The sequence below is a fragment of the Gymnoscopelus braueri genome (genome assembly GCF_963280865.1).
Source record: "Gymnoscopelus braueri genome assembly, chromosome: 7".
In the NCBI taxonomy this organism is placed as follows: domain Eukaryota; kingdom Metazoa; phylum Chordata; class Actinopteri; order Myctophiformes; family Myctophidae; genus Gymnoscopelus; species Gymnoscopelus braueri.
This window is the reverse complement of record NC_137608.1, coordinates 44,847,944-44,860,830: the sequence shown is the minus strand read 5'-3', so window position 1 is coordinate 44,860,830 and position 12,887 is coordinate 44,847,944. Positions and strand designations below refer to the sequence as shown.

At 43.5% G+C, this 12,887-nt stretch overlaps 1 protein-coding gene across 1 annotated transcript in view; it reads left to right on the top strand.

Annotated features, from left to right (window-relative positions):
- The window catches only part of kcnt1b (potassium sodium-activated channel subfamily T member 1b), a 148,357-nt gene that overhangs the window by 1,809 nt on the left and 133,661 nt on the right, over positions 1-12,887 (top strand). Inside the window, exons 2-3 of the mRNA XM_080432528.1 lie at positions 3,817-3,865; positions 5,729-5,905. Coding sequence (XP_080288654.1) covers positions 3,817-3,865; positions 5,729-5,905 — 226 coding nt within the window. The remainder of the gene's footprint in view (positions 1-3,816; positions 3,866-5,728; positions 5,906-12,887) is intronic.

The window sequence follows — 12,887 nt, the reverse complement described above, 5'->3', positions numbered from 1 at the left end:
AGATTTTTCCAAAATAGCAGATCTACAATCTCATAGTCCCATATGAAGTGACAACTCACGCTATGAGCTTGTAAATCTGCTATTTTTGAATATAGTAATAGTAATAGTATAAAATATGGTTAAATTGGTTGAAATGAATGTGACACTATATTAACTAATTTATCTGGGGACCCCCTGGTACCCCCCAAGGACCCCTGGGGGTCCCCGGACCCCACTTTGAGAACCAATGCTGTAGGCTACCCCACACATCGAGAACCACTCATTGATATATAGGGGTTGCACCTGTGTTGGGCACTGTGGCAACATGTATCAACACCTGCACTCCTTTGAACTTTCTTTGCGTGTGCAGGCAACTTAGTGTTTTGTTTAAGGCTATGGAAAGAGTGTAGGCTATATAATAATAGCCTACTTTTAAAACTTATTTTTGCAATTCCTGGCTCACATTGTTTCATTATAACCCATATAACTGTACTTAATAATTGCTCCACACCTTCATAACATTAATGCATTCATTGTCTGCCCTCCCTGGGGAAAGTCAGGCATGCAGGCATTCTTTGTTATGTTTTAGAGATGGAGACCTAATACTAAGTGTACAAATGCACATAGCTCTCTGAGTTACAAATGGATAGTATGGTCTACATCCCTAAAACATCCAAAATAATGCCCATGCCTGACTTTCCACTGAGTGGGCGGACAATAGAATAACACTTCGAATTGTTTTTGCTGTATGGTTGCACACTGTGCAAGTCTCTGTATTCTACAGTATGCTTCAGCTGTTAAGCCTGTGCTCGGAGGCTGCATAGTAATTGGGCTCCATATGGGTGGGGATTCTACATGATTCTTGGCTCTCACAGAGGGTGGTCTCAGTGACGGTTTCCTCTTCCTTTTCTGTCATACTTCCCTTCTGTCATACTTTACATTTCCTCCTCTCCTCTCCTCTCCTCTCCTCTCCTCTCCTCTCCTCTCCTCTCCTCTCCTCTCCTCTCCTCTCCTCTCCTCTCCTCTCCTCTCCCTCTCCCTCTCCTCTCCTCTCCTCTCCTCTCCTCTCCTCTCCTCTCCTCTCCTCTCCTCTCCTCTCCTCTCCCTCTCCTCTCCTCTCCTCTCCTCTCCTCTCCTCTCCTCTCCTCTCCTCTCCTCTCCTCTCCTCTCCTCTCACTCTCACTCTCCTCTCCTCTCCTCTCCTCTCCTCTCCTCTCCCTCTCCCTCTCCCTCTCCCTCTTCCTCTCCTCTCCCTCTCCTGTCCTCTCCAACCCACTCTCTTGTCTGCTCTCTCTCTCCTCTGTCTGACTGTGTGGGTTTGTTTCTGATGGTCTGCGTTCACCGCTCAGTTGAGAAACCCGTCTCTGGGTGCTATTAGCCCACTCAAGGCTACCCACGCTGTTCTATGATGTTCTATGACAACACACACACACACGCACGCACACACGCACACACACACACACACACACACACACACACACACACACACACACACACACACACACACACACACACACACACACACACACACACACACACACACACACACACACACACACACACGCTGGATGATTCAGAGCAGGATAGTGCAGATAATCGATGCAACACAATAATGGCATAAAATAACAAATGGGGAAAACGTGAAAAGCTGAAATTGTAGGTGAAATGGGATTATGTTATTATAGAGGAAGGAGGGCACTTGAGACCTCATCACGGAACGCCGTACATTCATCCCAAGGGGCTCAACAAGGCAATTCAGGACTGAAAGGCCCACTTGATTGAAGCCCATCTCAGCCAGGAGAAGCATGTCTGTTTATACCTGGATGTGAGAAAATCCACTTACACACAGAAAAATAAATGGTTCTTAAATGGTTCTATTATGGCTATATGGTCCCAGGAAGAACCACCACCTACTAAAGAAGAACCATTTAATTTAGTGAATGCTTCTTCATGTTCCTCATGTGGTTCTAGAGAACCTTTTTTTCAAATTTCTTTGAGGAACCAGAAAAGTAGAACTGATGTTTTCGACGAGATTTGGTGGACAGGGGAAATAGGAGGGGATCAAGTACTAGACCCCTGGAAGAATATAGGGTTTAAGTGGTTAAGGGTTCTTTATTGAACCATTAAAATACATGATTCTTATAACCTTGGTCTGAATGGTTCTTCCATGGCATCACTGGCAAGAACCAGTTCTATTATAGAACCCAGCCGAGAGTTTACAAATTCACACTGAGATCTTTTTTTCTGTGTACGTTCAACCGCCCACCCACAGAAAGTTTGATTTATTAACATTGACATTGTGGGGAGAAAAACAGCAATTCAAATCAAAATGAGAGTGTAAAGGTTGACCAAGCGGCCAAGGCTCCAAAAATGAAGAAGAATTTGCAGATCGTTGAGTTTTATTTCTCTCACACCTCCGGAAAACAGTCCAATATGCAGCAGGTAGATAGTGAAAAATAAATAAGACGTGGAAAAATAGACTTAATAGAATTAATAGAATTACGTAAAGCACAACTAAAGACAACAAACCATACAGTGACTGCACAACAAGGATATCCCTTAACTAAGGGCCCTGGCAGCTCTGTCTCACTGCTGTTAACGCTTTGCTTGCCAAGTTCAACTAACTGTCACTTGCAGCCTCCCTTAAATAGGGAGTGGATCCTACCACAAGCACAGAAACAATTAACCTTAAAATGAGCTTATCTACAAGCTTACAACTATCTGATGAATAAATAACCTACCACATAAATAGATGTTGTACCTTAAACTAAACACCATTTTGGTTTGCATTTACTTCAAAAATACATAGAAATACTTTGCTCATTAACCTTGTCAAACACCCCTCCTCCTCTACAGTACATGACACGTTCCACCCCTTCTTAAACCCAATTGACTAGCCTGCTTTATTTTGGCAGTTACCAGTCAGATTCAGAGAGTGCCAGTACTGCAGAGGAAAGACCAGGTGACAAACAAACATTTCAGATCAGTTCCAATAAACAGTGTTTAAATAAACAAAGTTTGAACCCCTGAAGTCTGTGTCATTTCTACATTGAATACAGGTAAAAATCATATGCTAGAAATACTCCCTTCCCTCTTAGTGTGTCTATGTATAGGGCACGGGCTGCCCCGTGACAGAGAGTATTAGCGAATAAGTTAGAAGAGTTTAAATTAAGCTGTGGATTTGCTCAAATTGAATTTAGGAAGAAATCCTGTGTGGCTTGTACCCATTTTAAAAGCAGACTTTGAAGCGGGCTTGAGTTAAGCTGAGCTACAGGAAGGGAATGTCATCATATTGGGTTCGTCTCCAACTCCTAATGAGCTGAGGGAGCTCCACTGATCTCATTCCCCCCAGATTCGGCACAAACATGGGGATGAATTCATTCTACTATTATGCCACAAAAATGTGGAATGCCCTACCAACAGTTAATGAAGTATTCAATCAATCAATGTCTTCATGTATACCAGCAATTCTGTGAGGGTATTGCAAGTTTAATAATAAGAAAGAATAATGTTTAAAAACGATTATGGTATTTTTTTATTCAGCTTTCTTGTGATACCAATACATAGGAACTATACTACTACATTATAAGTAAAGTATACTATGTTAGATCCATTAATCCAAGCCAGAACACAATTGATTGACCATTAGAATGAACATGCTCTTAAAATGCACGCGTCCACCCATCTGATCACTTAACACCAAAGTGATCAAATGGGTGGACCGCGAACACTTTCGAAATGTGCTAGTGGGCCCTGATCCAGAAAAAGTTGAGAAGCACTGATGTAAACGCTGTCTTTTTGTCTCTCTCTCCTTTGTCTCCAAAATCCTCCACCAAGAGGTAGCCATGAGCCCCCCCCGACGACCGTCCAGTTCCCATGGTGACAGGTAATTTATTTGTGCTGACATGTGCTGACATGCAGAAAATACAGGCAACACACAGAGTACTGTACTTATGCAGTACATGTGCATGCCATGCACGTACAGACATACATTTACATGCAAGTTCTCCTTTCATGGTCAAGGACCCCCCCAATGTCAAGTATCTGTCCACTTGCTTGTAAATCTGCTATTTTTCAAATAGCAGAGAAATAGGGTTAAAGTGGTTAAACCGATTTTGATGCAATCTTCACACATTTTGCTGGGGACCCCCAGGAACTCCCCCAAGGACCCCACCGGGTCTCCAGATCCAACTTTGAGAACAAATGGTGTGTACAAATGCGTACACTAACACCCCTGTATCATGTTGGCTGCATGTATCTTGTTTGTTTGCTTTAGTAACCCCCTCCCTCCCTTATCATCGTCAGAATTAATAATGAAGAAGCCTCAGGGTGCTGTGAATAATGTAGGTTGTTTGTTATCGCTTAAGAACACATGTACTGTATGTGGACTCAGGCCTCTACAGAACATAGTGTGAACATCATGGAAGTATACAGTATGCTGCATAGTTTAGTGCAAGCGTTGTGTTGTCGGAGCATTGGATTGACCCTCGTTTCCCTCCCCTCGTTGACTTGTCAAATTTCACTGGAAATCAGTTTGACTAGAATAGTTTTCAAAAAATGCATTTGTCTAGATGGACCTAGACTCCGACATTGGATGCCATGTTCAATTCATGTGGAAATTCCTAATGGCTTGCTGGAAAAACATGCTTCCATTTGCTTTCTTTCAAAATGCGTGTCTTGGCGCATTCAGTCGACATAGCAGTGTCCTTCAGTTCAGTTACCGTGAAACAAAAAGATTTGCAGTCTGACTTTTTGGTGCAGCTTTAGTTTGTTGTTCTCTTCCTTCTAGTCTTCTGCCTTGCACATTAATCACCTCTCGTTTTGGGAAAACTGTGACCCACATGGTTAAATTGGAAGTCTAGGGACTTTGGTGTAGCGCACAGCAGGCCCGAGTTCATCCAACTATTGATCTTGTTGATTTCGCACATTCTTCTTGGCCTTGTTCTGTCATTTCAGCACTGTACATTAAATCCCCGGAGGATGAGCTGAAACGGCCCTGAAAGAAACACGAGGCCTTTTCGACTTGCCCTAGTTTCACAAAATGCACACGACTTCTCTGTTGGACGTTGTTATTTGCTGCTGCGTCCCTATTTTAGGTGTCATTATAGGCGGAAATTCTCAAAAATAGCCTATGCTTAGATGCTTAACGTATACACGTCGTACACTGGTGCCGTGTGGCGAAAATAGTGGATCTACATGCTCACAGCGCGTTGTGATGATGGTTCGCGTTTTGTGCTTGTAGATCGGCAATGTTCTTTGATTGATTGAAATTTGTATTGACATACATGCATATATACATGAAAATATATTTATACATATCTGTCAAAAGGATAAAACACAAAAAGCTAGAGAGCTCCAACTCAGTGGTAGGCTTATTCCGTCAGAACGCTCTGCAGCCGTGTTGAACAGATGAATCCGTGAAAAATGGTGGTGGAGAAAATGTGCATTAAATAATTTAAGTTACGATTAAATGCAAATGCTAGGGGGCGGTAATTCACGTCTGATTGCAGCTGATTGCATCTGATTGCATCTGATTGCATCTCAACCGACATCTACGTCTACATATAGAGTAGACGCATGTTCTCTTGACTGCAACCATGCATGCATTAACCCCTTTCAACCTTTACATCAGCTATTCATGCTATTTTTGAACGAGGACTCAAGTGGTTACTGTTTTTGCCACCCTCTAGGTTTTGCTGAAATGACACTTCTGCACATACAGCTTTGTTTCCTCCGCCATGTTCGGCAGGTCCCCCACGGAGGAGAACCTGTTCCAGAAGAACAACAGCAGCAACTCCGGCGTCATCCTGGACATCTCGGCCCTCAAGATGGCCGAAGTGGGGGACACGGAGGTGCCACCTCTCCCGCCTCGCTACCGCTTCAGGGACCTGCTGCTCGGGGACCAGACGTTTCAGAACGATGACAGGTAGGTGTTGACGGCACACCGGCGTCGGAGGAACGCCAAGCGGGGGCTACTCACAGGATGGCCCTTTTGTGTGTGGGAGATGCATGTGTGGGAGATACGTGAGCGTGTGTGTTTATGTGTGTGTGTGTGTGTGTGGGTGCACGTGGGTGTGTGTGTGTGTGCGGGTACTTGTATTACTATACTTGTGAGGGCCAAACTATTTTACTGGCCCTCACAAGAAAAATCTTCGGTAGCACTTGCTATGCATCCTATGTGTATAACGCATCATGAACATACTTATAAGGCATTATAATCTGCTCATAACCCTGTATAATCAGATTTATAAGAGCTCATGAAGATTAGGATTAGGCAGAGTTTCAGTTTAGGGTTAGGGTTGGAGTTATGCCTGATTTATACTTGGTTGCGCGACGGTGTCTTGCACCCAAAAATTGCTGATCTTAGAGAGCTTTATAACCGCCTTCCTCTTCCTTTACGGAATTATCCTCGTCTTTTCTTCTATCTTCAAAGAAAGAAGGGGTTCATGCTGAAGAACTGGTGATTTAATAATGAAAATAGATCCAATAAATCCAGGTGATCAGCCAGGGTTGTACCTTCTGTATCACCCGTAGTAAAAGCGAATATCACTTAAACCGTTTATAGCGCGACCGCTTTTACTCAACACAAGAACAGAATGTAAACAAGATAACAATCCCATCACTCCTTGCCGGCGCGCTCAGCCCACCGACACCTTAAAGGACCATACCACCTATGTACTGTACACTGCCTATAGGGTTACAGCTTGTGTGCTTGTTGATCTGCTATTTTTGGCTTCAGGGATGGCGAAAAATGTTGACGTACTAAAATGTTGATGTCCTCACAAGTATAGTAATACAACGTGTGTGTGTGTGTGTGTGTGTGTGTGTGTGTGTGTGCGCGCGCGTGCGTGCGTGTCAAGCACATGCGTGCGTGCTTGAGCGTGAACTTTTGCCTACATGTGTGTGTGTGTCTCTCTCACATTTCTCTGCCCTACTCTAAATTGACCTGCTAATTGCAGCATTTCCTGAAGTCCCCCATGTGAGAGTCACTAAGAGTGTTGAGATGCTGCTGCGGTTTGCGGGGGCAGAAACCCACAGATAGGGGGAGGGAGGGGGCAGACCCCAGAGAAGTGGTGTTCAGATGCTCGCCTCCATTAGCCAAGCTCCATAACGTCGCTGTCGGGTGGAAACCTTGTATGTAAAAAAGGGGGAAAAAACGCAAATGTTTGGGAAAACGTAAAAAAAATAAACCTGTTTTCCAATGGATCCACACACACTTAACCACTTTTACTTTCAAGAATTGTATACAGAAAATAGCCGATCTACAAGCTCACAAGTTGTGAGCTTGTAGATCGGCTATTTTTGCAACACTGTCATGTATGACGAAGTAGGGCTTTAATTTACGAAGGGAAATGTGGGACATACGTACGTACATACAAGGTTTCTGCCCGATAGCAACGATACAGTAAGCAGAGGGCTGAGTGCTGTGGAGCTCTCCGCGGTGCTGAAATGAAAGGAGCCCGTTGAGGAATCACAGTCAATGGCCCTGCAGTATTGACCTGCCAGGGCCCAGATTTATGGCACGGCTTTCACAAAGCCCTGACTGGAAGTCACTTGTGCTCTGTTGTCATTGTGGGATTCACATTTTCAGGTTGCTTTCACGTGTGTCTCTTTGAGTGTGTAAAGGGATCCCTTTTTTAAGTGCAGTAAACCCGCAAAGATCCTAGTCCGGCGGTTCCCAACCTGTGGGCCGGGACCCCATTGGTGGATAATTGGCAAACACTGATAATATAACATGAATATCAAAACGAATTATGTCCAAAATGAAAAAGGAAAACCATGAATAATGAGTTTTCATTGTAATACCAATGAATAGGAACACAATCGATTGATTGATCACCAAAATAAACATCTGAATATGCACGCGGCCCACACATCCGAACACCCATCTGACAGCTGCCGATAAGCGGTCAGATGGGTGGGGGGGACAACATCAGCAGTTGGCTGGCTGCTGGCCTGGAGGTTTGTGACTGATCCTGTGTTGAAATCACTTGGCTCTGCTGAACACGGTTGATTTCAGAACCATGTGCATAATAATGCTTTTCCCCCACAGCTCTCAATAATAATAGCACCGTTTCAAAGACTGCCTGGGATGTTGCTGATCGGTGCACTTTTTTCCCGAACACACGTGGGCTGTGTGCCGTGGCTTTGTGTGCTTTTCGGTTACGTCTGTCTAAATTGCCGTGCTGAAATTACTTTTCCATCATCGTCAAACATTGTGTTCAGCAGACACGACAGACAGACGCTGTACGTCACGATACGCCGGGCTGTAAATGTCAACTTTAACTGAGTGCATAATTCACCTGTGAGTCGATAACCTTTTGTATAGATGAGTGGTTTTTATGTTTTGCTATTAGTCCATAACTCAAGCATGTGTCTTGTACAGATGGAAAAAGAACATTGTCGCTGTCGGTTGGAAACCATGTATGTCCAAGACTTGGACATACATTACTCTTCAGAAAATGGAAAAAATAACCTGTGTTCCAATGGATCCATGGTAGTTATTATTTAGTCACTAGCTCGTTAATCATTTTCATTGGTGTGTATAAACACCCACAGACAGACTATAAAATGGGTGTGGGGGGGGACATTATTATAAAATAATGGAGATACAAGGATTCTGCCCGACAACAAAATTATCTGTTTCACAAACTGGAGCTGTTGTGGTGGAACCGCAGTCCATCCATCTCTTATCTCTCTCTCTCTCTCTCTCTCTCTCTCTCTCTCTCTCTCTCTCTCTCTCTCTCTCCACCCCCCCTTCCTCTTTTCTTTCTCCTCTGTTCTCTTTATCCTGGGTGACCCGTAGGAAATTAGCTGTCAGTGTATTTTATGTCAAAGCGGGGTGAGGTTTTCCTTGCAAACACACCACATCTAGAATTGATGTTCAGTACTGAACGTATCCCAACACACTCTCTGCGTTGCATGCTCTCCCGAGAGAGGCAGCGACGGAGCCAATAGCCCAGATGGAAAACAGCTGTGATCCTTACATACGGCAGCCAGTATTTATCAGCGCTTATCAGGAGTACTGCAAACAAAACGATGCACGCGCTTTACAGTGAGATTACACTGAAATACTGTTGACATAAAGGTATAAAAACACAATGCTGCACATTGAGTCTCGAACATGAGAATTTGGTGAGTGCGTACTGTACTTGCATGCGTGGGTGAGTGTGTGTGTGTGTGTGTGTGTGTGTGTGCTTATGTGTGTGTGTACCCTAATTTGTGTGTATGTGTCATGCATGAAATTGCACGAATCCTCCAGAGGCACAACTCAAGTGTCTTGGGGTGATAAACAGAAATCATTAACGATGAAATCAGTTAATGATTGTGAGACACAATCTCGCGTTGAACCCAGTGGCACGTCCCAACCAAACGAGGACAAATGGAGGGAAATGTAATTAGGTTTGCATTTGATTATAATTGCATGTGTTTCCGTGTTCTGGTGCAGAAGCGGAACTCATTGAGCTTTGGGTGCGCCGGCTTTGTTGCTGCTGTTTGGCAAATGGAAAAGGAGCATTTGAATAAGTGTTTATTTCAGTATCCATCAGCTTTACATTTCTAATCATCTGGCTACACAAGACTGTGTTGGAAGAAACAATGGTTACTATGAGTTATGAGAACGTGTCTTTGGGTCACATGCATCAACAACATAACAAGATTGGACATAAAATATTAATCTGAATCTGTTGTCACACTCACACATGCATACAGTATACTGTATACACATTACACACGTCCATTTTGTGTATGTACCGTATGTGCGTTGCCCATAGCAACATAGTAGTAAATGTAATTATTTGGTGTCTGGTTGCTGGATCTTTTCGACAAGCCACAGTGGAACAGTAATTTCATGCTTTTACAATGTTTCACCTACTCTACCAGTGCACTAAAATGACTGGGCATTTTCTTTTGAATGTGGTTACCAGTGGTTACCGGCTGCCATGCTGGAAGAAAGAGAGCCATGCAAAGATTTGGTGAGTCAGTCCTCCATTGCAGTTGTTCTCAAAAGTGGGGTCCGGGGACCCCCAGGGGTCCTTGAGGTGTTTCGGTCTGTAGTATAGTAGATAGGGGTCCCAGATATAGAACATTTTGTCAAAAGCCTAATGCATATCGCACTGGGAACCACTGTTTTAGGGCAATTGATGGGCAATTAACCAAACATATATTGAAACCAATATTTAGAACCAATAACCAACTTAACTTGCTCATGTACGTTAATCGAATAACCGAGAATCAGTTAAATTGATCTTATACATCAACAGATCGGCACAAAAAAGCTTTTTTTTAAAATAATCGACTAAATCAATTAGTCTGATTAACCACCCAGTATTATACTTTGTTGTTGAATGGTGCATACACAAATATTGAAAATAGCCAATCTACAAGCTCACAGCGCTTCACATCGATATGCATTCTGAGCTTGTAGATCTGCCATTTTCACTATTTAACAAACAAAATCATTAATTGTAATCTAGGCAAAGGTTTGAAACAATGGGGATATTGATTTGAAGTCCTATTAGCCAGCCCTACTTCACTGCTCTATTGTTATGCTATAGGTCAGGTGGTGGGCTGGTGGCTGCAGCCTGCAGCATGCGCTGTAATCAGCGTTGCCATGTCTGCTTACTATAAGCGACTTTGGGCTTGTTTGTGAGCTTGTAGATCGGCTGTTTAAAAAAAATCTGATGCATATCGGTTTAAAGTGCTCATGTGGTTGCTCCGGTGTGGTTGCTACATCCTGCTGCGGTGCAGTGTGGTGTGTGGGTAATGTTTCCTTTTTACAGTCAAGCTGGATTTATACTTTGATTTTTATCATGAGGAAGCTTCATGACATAATGTGGGAGACGACACACAGAAATATCTTAAAAGTTCTTGTATTTTAACCAAACAATACATACATAAAATATAATGTGATGTGAGCAATCAGTAGTATCAGTAATGCATGTATGGAAAATGCAGTGTGCGTGCGAGAAAGGAACAAAAAAAAACAACAAACAAACCAAATCAACCAAAAACAATGTGTCCTGTATAAGAGAGAGAGCCAGCCTGCTTAAATACTCCAAAGGAGACGATTGGAGTCAGGAGTGCCTTGTCCCCATAGGCTCACCCCTGGCAGGCTGGTCCCCTCCTCCTACACACTAGGAACACAAAACAACCTAATTAGAACCAACACAATACATGCGCCTAATGGGAGGACATTGACGAATAGAACAAACAGAGAACCACAAGCAGAGTATACGGGTCAACACACTAGATGCAGATCATGTTGACTCATTCCTAAAAATAAAAGTATTCAAAGTACAGTACATTATAACTGAGAATGTATTCATATTCTGTGCCTATATCGGTATGCAACTCGACGCTGAGTCAGCAGCAGTAGGCTTGAGCCCTGGGAGTTAACCCCTGTGCGAGGCGGTGGCAGCAGGCGCCTGCTCAGCAACCAGGCCTGGAATGTAATCATTTTTAGGGGCAAGGCCACTTGGCTTTTGGTGTTGTCAATTTTCTGAAGGCACAAAGGCCACACGCAGGGACGCTCGAAGTGGGTTGCTGAGGGTGCTGCAGCACCCCTGGTGGTGGGGAAGAGAAAGAAAAAAATTGGAAATAGAATTGATTTTATTTTTTTTTTTATTTTTTTGTAAATTAAACATAAATATATCTTTTAAAGTCTATATACACACTTATATATTAAAACAATGATGTATTTAACTTTGGGGAATAACATTTTTGTTGAAAAAGGTGAAAAGGCGTGAAAAAGGTGAAAAAAATGGTGGGAAAAATTTTAAGCCCAGCCCCCCTTGGAATAAATGACTTCCAGCGCCCCTGACCACACGGGTGAAAAACAGAGGAGAACATGTTAAAATCAGCTGGGGCAGGGTGGGCGGGGCGTCAAGGCCATTGTGGCCTCAGGGTAGATCATTTGTTGAGCAGAAGGCCAAACTGAGGGGCCACACGGCGCCCATGGCCTTCATGGAACTCCTGCCCTGGTTGCAACATTGAGATGCAACAGGTCAGAAATTTGCAGAAATGTAGAGCACCCATGTTTCTTCTCTGGCTAATTGGGAACTTGGTGCCGCGCACCGCAAATAGCAGACACAGTCGCAGTGAAATGTGTTGTGTGTGCGCTTGTAGATCTGCTACCGCGGGCAACAAAGTATATCAAGCCCTTATTGAAGCTTTAAATGTCCTTATATTGAGTTTCCTGCACTGGTTCCTGTTCAGCTTTCGCTCTCCCTTATCTCCTTGTTTTGATATTGGGCACTGGAGATGATGCGTCAGGGACAGGGTTCTCCTCAACAGGGTTATTTTTAGCCAATATAGCGAAGGTATATAGAGATGAAGTGGTTAATGCATGTTTTGCAATAATGATAAAAATCTACAACGTAACTAGTAACTAAAGTTTTCAACTAATTGTAGTGGAGTAAAAAGTACAAGATTTGCCTCTGAGATGTAGTGGAGTAGAAGTAAAAGTATTGAAAATTGTAAATACTCCTGTAAAGTAAAAGTACCTCAAAATTGTCCTCAAGTACAGTACTTGAGTAATGTTGCTTTCCACCACTGGGGACGATAAAACTGATTCAGAACCAGTGGAATCCCAGGGGGATGGGGGATAGGAGAATTCACAACCGAGTGTGGTTTGCTGCACTCTCGTGGACCGTGAGGCTGAGTATGAAATCTCCAAACAACAGCATCCCTAGAGGATGGAACGAGGATCCCCAGCCTGCTGTGGTTCCTCACACACAGCCGCTGCCTTGCATCTGTCACAGCGCCTTGAAGGACACACTGAGAACTCCCAGTCCCAACTGTTCCTCTGTGTGTGTGTGTGTGTGTGTGTGTGTGTGTGTGTGTGTGTGTGTGTGTGTGTGTGTGTGTGTGTGTGTGTGTGTGTGTGTGTGTGTGTGTGTGTGTGTGTG